At 34.1% G+C, this 11,891-nt stretch overlaps 1 protein-coding gene across 2 annotated transcripts; it reads right to left on the bottom strand.

Moving 5' to 3' along the window:
- Positions 1-3,668: 3,668 nt before the first annotated feature.
- Positions 3,669-11,345, bottom strand: LOC120632829 (very-long-chain (3R)-3-hydroxyacyl-CoA dehydratase). 2 transcript variants are annotated; one of them, XM_039902855.1, is made up of 7 exons: positions 11,277-11,345; positions 10,931-11,154; positions 9,213-9,338; positions 8,370-8,547; positions 6,346-6,551; positions 5,259-5,398; positions 3,669-4,346 (listed from the first exon to the last, which is right to left on the bottom strand). In XM_039902855.1, the coding sequence occupies exons 2-7, from the start codon at positions 11,123-11,125 to the stop codon at positions 4,022-4,024; spliced, it is 1,170 nt and encodes a 389-aa protein (XP_039758789.1). In that variant the 5' UTR covers positions 11,126-11,154; positions 11,277-11,345; the 3' UTR covers positions 3,669-4,021. The 2 variants fall into 2 exon arrangements, with proteins under 2 accessions (XP_039758789.1, XP_039758788.1); XM_039902854.1 differs by lacking the exon at positions 11,277-11,345 and having other exon boundaries at positions 10,931-11,216.
- Between the last annotated feature and the right edge of the window lie 546 nt (positions 11,346-11,891).

Below are 11,891 nucleotides of genomic sequence, written 5' to 3'. Positions count from 1 at the left end.
GTTTATTTATTTTCTCCATATTTTATAAAAATATAAACATAATATACTACCACTTTTATATGCAACAAAGTTTTAACAGATTTAATCGGTAGAAGCGGTAATATCTTAGCCAATAATAACGCGCGAAACATCTTTATCCGTTATTGATTGCGTGCGCGGGACAGTAATATTATCTTATTGTTTTATTTTGAACTTAAGCGTAAAGCAACAAGGTCTGAATTTGATTTTGAGTTAACAATCTTTAACATTACGACCGTTTACTCCCATTTGCGCTACAATATTGTCTCTGTAAATAATAAAAGTGATAGAACTGTACAACAAATGTAAATAATGCACTAACAGAATAAATGATGATTAACTAATCATCCGAAAACAAATAAATATAATTAACTTAAATATATTACAAAATAATAAAATGCAAGATGTCTGTTTACGTATTTAGATCTATACGCTATCCTAAATATTATCATTACTTATAACTTTTTCTTTAAACATCCATTTATTGCACAAAAACTGAGGTTTCACAAGCTGAAATAGTTATTCTATCTATAAATAAATAAATAAACTTAGGTAATTGTAATACCTAATCATTTTCTTTAAATGTATTTACCCTAGAGGTACTTTGCCATAGATAAAGACAAGAAACCTGCATGTTGCGTTAAAGTTTGTCCAAACAGAAAGCGCGTTATAGCGTTAATAGCGCACCGTTTTTACGTAAAATTTTTGGTGTCATACTGAATCTGATTAGATTACCGCAACTTATACCGCAATTAAAGCAACGTACAATTCACAAGACCTTCATTTAATCTTTTACGTTTCATTTTTTAATCGTGTCTACAATACTGCGTTATGCCCAGTAATAGTTATATAACTGATCTTATATAAAACAATGAAATCAAACTTCTATCAGATGTTCAGACATAACGCAGTATTTAAGACACGTAAAATTTTACCCAAGAATTTAAGTTAGAAAAAAAAAGTACAATAACCGGCCGCAAAAAGTCCTAACGCCGCGACACGGCGTTGCGTACTGTTTGACAGTAAACTACCGTCATACTACAACACAATGTTGCGCAACAGTGTGGCGTCAGGCTAGCGTTCTAACGCGTGATAAGTCGCGTTCTATTTGGAGAAGCCTTAAGGAAGCTTTATATAAGTTACACGCAAAAAGCTATATGATATAAAAAATTTTTTTTGTTACTTGATAGACGCAACCGAGCGATGTTTAGTCTCAATTATTTTGAATTGAATATTACATATTAATATAGACCGTTACATTAAAATACTTTAGGCTTAATGCAATGTTTTACCCATTAATAATCCGCTAAAAATGAGTGACTTTTATAATTATTTTCATCTTAGTGAGTATATACATATAAAATTTAAACCGAAGGTTAAAATACAAAGCGTCCAACATTCTTCTACGATGGCGAGCACGTGTACTCCAGAAAGCATGAAATACGGTGAATTACAGTAGTATTTATTTATTACTTGCCGTGTGTACTATACTTACAGGTATTAAAAGCTAAATTTACCTGAAAGTTACCGTAAGATAACATTATCTGTCCTATGTCAAGCTATACTTAGAGATAAGGCCTACTAATTATTAGTTGAGTAGGTACATAATGAGTGAAAGTCCACGAGGGGAACTGTGTTTAAATGTGACGTATTTACGAATTTAAAATAAATAAGCTTTAAATATATATATTCGTCCTATAAGACGCTAGACGCAATTTTGCACGCCATATAGGATGCCATGCAGGTTGGACGCCGTGATTTGTAAGATAAATTTAATCTCAGTAAGATACACATCGAAAGATCGAATTATTTAGTATTTCGCATCTTCAATAACTATGAGTATAGTTCTATCATTATTTTTTATCTTATCATTATTATTAACTAACACACATAAGGTCAGAAACATACTAATAAAACGCTACCATCAAAGCAACTTGATTTGTTCGTAGTGTGATTCTATCGTAATATTTTTAGATTATCTGTCATAGTTTTTAATAGCATTCTATAACACATATACTATTAATAAATATTGTTATATTCTTATATTGTTATATTGAGGAATTCACAGGTAAGGTAGGTAATGGAATTTGCGAGAAGTGGTTAAGGCTACTTTTAACTCATATAAATTACACTCACAGTACGGCTAGCGTAGGTACGAGACAAAAAATGTATACCCCGATTATATCCACTGATAAGCGATAAAATTGACTTGTCCTGCCAAAGCACGCAAAAAGGAGAAAGAAGAAGTATGTCGCCGTTTTTACGTAACACGTTTTTTATTGCCACCCCAAGCGTTCTAGCCTAATAGTGGATAAACTGGAGGTGATATCGATTTTATCCTTTACAAGCCGTGCAGAACTATATATTAAATGGGGCCGTTTCTGTTGAACACGAACCTAAACTAAATTGACAATAGAATGTAGTAGAAGATTTTGTCGCTCGCAATCGTGGAGTCGTCCTCGCACATCAAACTAAAAGGGAGGAGAAAACAAATCGTCACAGTAAAATTGACATAATTTAACTCAATTTAGAGTCGTATCCCGTGTACTTGATTTTTGTTTCACAAACATTCTGTCAAAAGTCCGAGCTAAAGAATTGTAGGCAAATTTGAGCTTTAGAACAATGTAAATAAGATCCATATTACTCTGATGTTCAAGTATTTCCATACTCGATTACGAGCGAGCAAATGTTGTACAATATTTTTTCCTCTATTAAAAAAAAAAAAAAAAAAAAAAAAAAAAGAATCATGTTTTAATCTATTATTGCGTCGAAGTGATCGGTATAGAGCGATAAGGCGATTATTGTTCTATTGTATTTGCTTCTCTTTGACAATTTTCCCTCTTTATCGTCCGGATATACTGGAATACAGTAGATCGGAATACAGTGGTCTCCCTCCCATACCTCTTCATCCCGGGGTTATCTTACGAGGAAACTAAGGGAATATAACAGAGAACGGGTAGCAGCGTGTTCTGTGCTTCTACTACCATCTACTGCGGTCCCCACCCCATCCCCAGTGTGGTAATTATAGGCAAACTCTGTCGTTGCGAGAGGCCTGTAGTTAAACCGTGGACTGTGATAGGCAATGAATGTTGATGTAAAATAAAAGTTTATTCTTTCATTCTTTTAGTGTTCCCAGTTCCTAGTGTAAGATTTTCTACCCATTCGATCGCGTAAAAGTTATCTATGATTTGTATGGAATAGAGACAGCGCCATCTAGCGACACTACAGTTTCCTAGTTTACATTACTATCATAAGTATACTTTTTATTTTTATCAAAGTCAAACTTATCAATGGGCAAATCTTTCATGGCATTTATAATATACCCATATTTCTATGGTATACATGCGACATCCAGTGCCTGACTGAGCAAGCGCGGGGCCCGTAGCAAATTCTTTAAAAGAGCCCTTGATCTGCTACTTAACTATAAAGTGGTAAAAATATAATTCAATACTCAATACGTATCTTAATTACGTATAAACGTATCTTATATACGTATCTATCGTATTATATTTATACAATACGTATTTGCTATCTATAGGTTACAATTTTGTGGATAATTAATAGTGTAGTAAATTACTATAGGTGATGTCTGTGTGCGTGGTCGTGTACGTGTGCGTGTGTGTTTGCGTGTCTGCCTGACTGACTGAGTGAGTGGTTTTGAATATGCCGGGCCCTCTTTCGCGCGGGGCCAGTAGCAATTGCTACTCTTACTACGTGGGTAATCTGGCACTGGCGACATCGCCATCGTTGATTCTATACTAATCGTAGTTTTTTTTTATTTATTTTTTATTCTACTATTGGTTAGCCCTTGACTGCAATGTCACCTTCAGGTAAGTGATGATGCAATCTAAGATGATAACGATCTAACCTGTTAGGGGGTATACCGGTAATAATAAAGCCAGGCAGGTTTCTTTCACACGATCGAATTGTTACAAAATCTCACACTCACGCGAACTTCAGAACTGGCACCATTACGTAATATTCTTATCACAAAAAAAAAAACTTAATCACATTTCTTAATGACAATCTTTGGTTTCAATTTGATGGTTCTCAGTTTATGCATGTGACTCATAACGTAATACAGGCCGGGGAAAGTGAGCACCAACAAATATAGCCTCATAAACGTCGGCATGTCGAACGCGAAATTCCACGCGTTTGGCATTGAAATGCTAAACTTCTTTGTTTCCTCAAAGTACGGAACGTTGCGTAGGATCACAATGGACTCGCAGAGGATACCGAGAGGGTATAGGGGGATCCACAACGTGTAGCGGAGCCACGTTAGTATATAGATCTCCTTCTTGTGAATTTGGGTTATGTAATATGAGTACCTGAAAATAAATGAAGCACATGTAACGAACTCACCCGTTATGCGCAGTTTCACTATAACGCGAATTTCAAATTTCGCGCTAAAATGCCTCGCATTACGCGAAAGAGTACGTATAAACATAACGTAGTCATCAACTTCTCTATGGTGTCTTGACCGTGTGTCAAACAACTAAAAACCGTGTTGGGTGTTATGAACGTATTTTACGAATGTAAAAAACGCTACCCCAAAATACAATAGATGAATTTTTCCGTAAAAAATAATTAATATTATGCATTGCATAAAGTGTTCTTAGAATTAAAGTGTTTGATTAAAATGATTAGTATTTTTTGTATTATATTTTAACTATGTTTAAATATAAAGCTCGATATACACGAATATATAAGTTAGCGCGATTTTTTCCGGAACGTATCCCTCGCGTAAAGCGGGGTATTACTGTACACAGTGGTGTTAATAATATAGAAGCCGAAAAGCCGGGCTTGCGTTACAATAAATATCTATTATAAGTTTTGCCCGATTATTCCGAAATGCAATAATTAATACGAGATAGCAATTAGGAAATAAATACAATATTTTAAGTTTTGCTCAATTATGTATGGACAATGAGTACACAAACACTACGTTACGCGTAGCGTAGCTTGTGTTATGGGTACTAAGATGACTGATGAATATTTTTATGAATTATATATACATAAATACTTAGAAAATACATATAAATATCCAGACACTGAAAACACTTATGCTCATCACAAAAACATTTTCCAGTTATGGGAATCGAACCCACGGCCTTGGAATCAGAAAGGAGGGTCGCTGCCCACTGCGCCAGTCGGCCGTCAGACCACGGCCGATGTTTGTATTGTCTTAGTATGTTTATTTATTTATTTAGTATTTAATAAAATCATGACGGTGTGATTACCTGAAGACCTCGATGAGGCTCCACAGCAGGAACAGGTAGAAGACCACCGGCTTGGTCTGCATGCGCGGCTCCGACTCTATCATCGCGAACAGTATGAACGCGCGCCCGCTTATTTGCAAGAAAGGTACCAGCATACTGCCCTGGAAGATGATTTTTTTTTTAAAACAAACTTAAAAATATCCCCATCCCATGGCTGGACGAAGGACTGCTTTTAATTTATCATCGTCAACCCAATACCCAATACCCAATAACGGCCCACCATCGAAGGACGGATCTCCTGTCAAAATGAAAAGGTGTTTAACTTTTCGTAGTGAGGTGCGTTCATCAAAATCGATAAGGTGTTATATGTGTGTGTGTGTGTGTGTCTTCGATTTGATTGTTAGGTGAAATAGTCGGGAGTATGCTTAGCTGCTAAAACCTCGCTTAAGGTTTAAAGACTGTGCCAAGAGGGACATGACCGAATTCAACATCGACCATAGACATTGGGAGAGGCTGGCGGACGGAAGATATGAATGGCACAAGAGCATTAATGAGGGCGATTTACATTTTTTTTTCTGAAATCCCTCAATATAGGTAAAGTATCAATATATCATCCCTAGGTATCAAATGACCTCCCACTTTTCTAAATCAAACTAAATTATAACAAAAAAAAAAACATCTGAATTGATAACCTCCTCCTTTTATTAAGTGGGTTAAAAGGTTCTTTATTAATAATTAAGTCCTTTAATACAAAAATAACTTTTACTAGAATTTACTTTCTTTATAACATTCGATATATTTGTGTAAAACATTAAATTAAAATACATAATATTATGAGCCTAACATCAAAATTTAGCTGATCAATTTTACAAGCTTAAAGTCCTTATTTCACTATCCTAACCAATATAATAAATTGTCCTTTCTTCACGCTCTGACTAAGGAACCCATCAATTTGATTGGTGGCATATATTTAGTTGGATGGAGAGTACAAAAAGTAACCCACTTTTTGTCCTATGAAATCCAAAGGATCCCATGAGATTCGTAAAGAACTCTAATAAAAGCTGAAAAAAAGGCGGGCAGCTAATACATATTTAGTAACTATTCTTACCTTAGTATACCCAAAGAGGGGATGCAAAACCTCCAAGTACATCAGCAATTGTAGGAACTTCATCGCTGAGCCAACATACTTATATGTTTCTGGCACTGACTTGTACTCCAACTTGGAGTACCGTACGGCCATAACGCTTAGTATCATCACAAAGCCAACAAATTGAAAGAAGTTGTACATGGTTAGGTACACCTTCTTGAATCCCTCTGAAAATGACACAACCATTTTGAATGAAAGAAAGTCCTCGTGCCAGTTTTTCTGAAACTAAAAATTTTTGTATTTTATACGCAAACAAAACACCAGTCACATTTGAAAGTATTTTGAATACAGAAAAGAATTATCACAGCCCAAATTCCTATTTTTATAATGAAAAACCCAGGAAAATATTTTTTTTGTATTAATAAACAGTAACAACTGAAGTTTATTAAATAAATAATTCATGAAGTCACTAGGCTTATCTGCACGGATATTTTGGTATTATTTGATAAGGTGAGTACAGTTGGTAACAATTGAATAATTATCAGAATCTAGGTTAATTATATAATATCCTTATCTATATTTGATTCGAAAGCATTTTAAGGAATTTCAGCTAGCCCCTGTTAAAACATAACAGCAGCACTAGGTTGAAATAAAGGGTTGGAATGGGGATATAAAGCCTTGGGTATTGGGATATAAAGGTTTGGTTATAAGGATATAAAAGGTTGGTATAGGGTTACAAAGGGAGTATGGAGGCAAGCCCAGAGAGAGAAGAAGGGTTACAAAGGGGTGTATACGCAATACACAGCATGCATACAGAAAACCGTCAGTAGTCATTGCAGTATTTTGTACACCCATGTGATGATGCAGATCACACCATTCTCCTGTCCACAGTTTGCAAAAAAAAGCAAGATCTTTAGTCAGGAAGTAGGATCTTAAATAAAGGTAGAGAGCCTAACAACCATAATGCTGTGCTGTGTGACACCACACACCACAGTATACATTTGTCACCGCTTTCAGTTAAGAGTTTATTAAGAAAATATAAAGAACGGACCGCAGCATTTTCAATGCAACTACTAACATTTACTGCAATCATCAACCTGTCTACCCAGAGTGGTTACTATGGGCAAAACCTCCTATTTGGAGAGGCTTTTAGTCCAGCAATCGTGCTATAGGCTATTAATGATGATGATAAAGCTGGAGATAACAGAGATGTGGGAGTCTTTACAAAAATATACGGTAGTACTAATAAAATTAAAGGAAAGAGTCTAAAGAGTGGGAAGACAAAGCAGACTACGGCGTTTGGTTACCACCAAACTGCGGTTGGACCTTTTGGCCTACCGGCCAAGGTCCAATAATGGTTAGAATGTATAAGGGGTTTATAGCTACTAGGAGTCCAGCACTATGAAAATAAATAAATAAATAAATAAATAAATAAATATACTACGACAATACACACATCGCCACCTAGCCCCAAAGTAAGCGTAGCTTGTGTTATGGGTACTAAGATGACTGATGAATAATTATATGAATAACATACATAAATACTTATAATATATAGATAAACACCCAGACACTGAAAAACATTCATGTTCATCACACAAACATTGTCCAGTTGTGGGAATCGAACCCACGGCCTTGGCTCAGAAAGCAGGGTCGCTGCCCACTGCGCCAATCGGCCGTCAAATGAAAATATGGTATGAAAATGGGTGTCAATTAGGATTATCCTCCTCCGAATTAGAAGGTTCAAATAAAGTTCTTTCCATTTGCTATACCATACACAAAGTAAACACATATTTGAGAAGATTTACTTATGAAGTCAGTTTAGAAGAGAGCACTACCATATATAGAGATATTTTTACTGAATATGGAAATGGAATTGGAATTTATTATGGAAATTGATGAAACCGTCTTAGATTGTAGAACGCTGACCAGCTAGGGATATGGTAGTTATATATATAGCTTAGCGTCATGTCTTTGTCAGTAAGGTGGTAACTAGCCAAAGCTGATGCCACCAGACAAAGTATTTCACTTGAATAAAGGTTTACCTCTGCTGTACCCAATCTCCTCTCTCTGCAGCATGTTGTACATGCCAGGGTAATCTTTCATCACATCCCTGGTTTCTTTCTCCCTGTATCTTGATGCATTTGGTGTCCCGTGTGCCACTGTCTCCATGTCTTCCTCAGTATCTTGAGCATCTTCTGACTTCCATAGATCAAAGTTGATCTACACAATAACATTTATTGAGAGATGTCGAAAATTACAATTTCAGCTGATCTGTCAACACTAGACTGGATTTTTAAAAATGTGTTCTGTTACAACTTAAAAGAAATAGGATGGTTTATATCTCAATTTAAATGTGCTGTATTGTTTTCATAAAAAAAAAATGAAAGAAAAGGAGTCATAATTATCTGTTAGTAACGATAAGATTTAGTTGACTGTATTGGGTAAGTATTCAGTAGATGACACTATTAATATGATAAATGCGAAAATGCGTTTGTTTGTCGTTCGTTCTTACACTAACTAAGCATCCTCTCAACTTTATTTCTGGCATAGAATTAGTTCAAAGGACAGAGAGTAACATAGGGTACTCTTATCTTATCCGTCACTTAAAATAACGGTTACCACGGGATTTGTATAAATAAATAAATATACTACGACAATACAAACATCGCCATCTAGCCCTAAAGTAAGCATAGCTTGTGTTATGGGTACTTAGATAGGTGTTGAATACTTTTAAGAATATAATAAACATAAATACTTATAATATTTAGATAAACATCCAAACACTGAAAAACAATAATGTTTATCACACAAACATTTTCCAGTTGTGGGAATCAAACAGACAGATATCATTTAATGAAAATGATGAAATAAATAAATAAATATACCTTTAACCAGGCTGGCTTCTGAGGCTGGGCAGTAAGTCTTGGCCACCATGCTACAGACTCCTTCTTTAAAATCAAGTCAACTCTGTTTTCAAATATCTTCACAATTTTTGTCTCCTCATCAGTATTCTATTAAAAATAGTGAATAAATAAATCATATTGTTGTAACAATAATCATCATCATCATATCTATCCATTATAAGCCCACTACGAGGCACAGGTCTCCTTTCAGAATGAGAATCGTTTAGGGTTTAGGTACTTAGTCCACCATGCTCTTCATGATTTCACACACCTTGTGATCATTATGACATCAGACATACAAGTTTCCTCACAATGTTTTTTTACCATTAAAGAAAGTGGCTTAAATTAATGCACATATCTCCAAAAAGTTAGAGGTGCATGCCAGGGATCATGCGGAAATATTGTACCTTTCAATACCCGTTAGCGAAATAAAATATTCTACCGACCATGTAAAACAGCACTCGGTTCTAAAAGTTGGTATCATAATATGATTTTGATTTACAACAAATTGCCAATAGCTATTAAAGATTTGCCATTTTTGAAATTCAAGGCAAAATTACGCGAATGATTGGTTGATAAATGCTTTTACTATAAGCAAGTAAGTAAGGGAGTTCTCGGATAATAAAATATAATTTTTTAGGTACTAATGTAATTATTGTTGTTATTTTTTGGAATGTCAAACATTCCATGTTTAAAAATTTATTATTCCATACAGTAAAATTATTGACATTTTTATTATATTCAGCCGACTTATTTTGATTATTTTGATTTTGTTTATTTTGATGTTTTTTTAGTTATAACATAAATGAATTTGTTTAAATTAAGATATGCATGTCATACATTATGACTAAACATGTTTACCTACAATGTGTTATGCAAGTAAAAGAATTTGAATCAAACATGCTTTATAGTAGCAATAATAAATATTTATATATTGTAGGGAACTTAGATCTAATCTTTGAAAAGTTGCAGAGCCCAAATAGAAAATTCTATATAAGTTTTTTATATATCTATACTAATATATTAGACGGCCATTTGGCCCAGTGGTAAGTATTGTATAAATTGATACTTAAAGATACCAGCAATAATGATTGCTGGTATCTTTAAGTATCACTATCTTTTCAACATAATATTATAAAATAATTGAGTTCAATTTAAATTGTCTTCTTTTCATGAAAAGACAAAAAAACATTTTTGAATTTTTTATAAATTATGGTAATCAAATTACTAATTGAATGATGAAGATGTCCTGAAAAAGATGTAGTTGTAAGGAAGTCTTTGCTTCCATTTCCTGTTTTTTCAATTAATTTTAATGTTTTAAATGCAATAGTATGCTATGTTCAACCCAAGCACATAGCTGATCTTGATAAAATTTGGCACATTCTGGCTTGCGTCCTGGTGTTGGGCAAACATAAATAAACATCCCTTTTTGGCTTAGCTGCAAGTATCTAAATAAGCATCAGATCATAATTGATTATCACTACAGGACACTGCTCCTTTAAGAATGAGAAGGGCTGTAGTCCAGCATGCTGGTCAAGTGCAGATTGTTAAACTTCACACACCTTTAAGAACATTATGGAAAACTCTCAGACATGTAGTTTTCCTCCACTGTCAAAGCAAATGTTAATAAAAAATTTTTTCAAGGTTAAACCAGGACGTGAAATTCATAATAATAAGTTGTACAAATAATGAAAACTTACAGGCATCAAGGGTGAGAATAGGTCTAAGCTGAATTTATACACTCTGTCTCCGTGAGCACCGATGCCGCGCGCCACAAATTTAATATTATTATCCACAACATTTATGTCAGGCTTTGTAACATTTCTTAAATCGACTCTTAACGATATTATTTCATCTGTTTGTGCCCAATAAACAAATGGACTAGGATAAGCCATTTTTTTTGTTTCGTTTACTTTATAAACATCTATAATGAAAAATAATATTTATTACGTATGAATTGAAATCAAATTAATATAGTCACGCAGCTTAGATAAATTTCTCAGTTTAAATAACGCAAATACACAGAAATTCAAAAAACAAATTTACCGAAAATTATAAATGTCAAAAGTCAAACCCGAGGGGCGGAACAGATAAAAATTAAAAACCACAGGGCACAATCATAATGAATATAAGTAAACTTTAATGATCGGTTTCTTTACTCTTAGAGTCTTAGTAAAACCAAACTTATACTATTCAAAGGAAACCCTTAACAGAGTAAAGAATGTGGAAATCGGTGGACTCTACAGACTCTATAAAAGAGCGTTAAATTAAAAAAAAAACTTCAGTAATATCCGTATATTATTAATATATACGGAAGAAAGGCTACGACAAACTAAGGCGAGATAAAAAATTAAATAGGTGAAAAAAAGTATTGGGTAGGTTTATCTTGCATGAAAATTTAGTTGAGAGGTTGGATTTTTTTCATATCAAACCGTCCGCGTCAGTCTCAGTGGTTAATGCTTACATATTCGAAAATTAGTAAAACAACTATTAAATTACAAAGAAAAAAATCACTTCAATCGGCTCATAAATAAAAATAATAACAAATATTCATATATCATATAGTATATGATAATTACACATGACATACGATATATACATTGCACTGGTACCTACTCGTACATGGGGTAACCGCAGTTTTGAGTGTCTTCTTTTTTGATG

The sequence above is a fragment of the Pararge aegeria genome, chromosome 20, assembly GCF_905163445.1.
Source record: "Pararge aegeria chromosome 20, ilParAegt1.1, whole genome shotgun sequence".
NCBI lineage: Eukaryota > Metazoa > Arthropoda > Insecta > Lepidoptera > Nymphalidae > Pararge > Pararge aegeria.
The sequence above is the reverse complement of the archived record's forward strand: the minus strand, read 5'-3'. Positions and strand labels throughout refer to the sequence as shown.

Excerpts from the sequence above, each read along its gene's own strand:
- LOC120632829 (XM_039902855.1), bottom strand. The coding sequence starts at position 11,125 with ATGGCTTATCCTAGTCCATTTGTTTATTGGGCACAAACAGATGAAATA. Across the intron at positions 8,548-9,212 it reads AGAAGCCAGCCTGGTTAAAG|ATCAACTTTGATCTATGGAA; the intron begins GTATATTTATTT and ends GTTATTGTGTAG. Across the intron at positions 6,552-8,369 it reads GGAGATTGGGTACAGCAGAG|AGGGATTCAAGAAGGTGTAC; the intron begins GTAAACCTTTAT and ends TGTCATTTTCAG.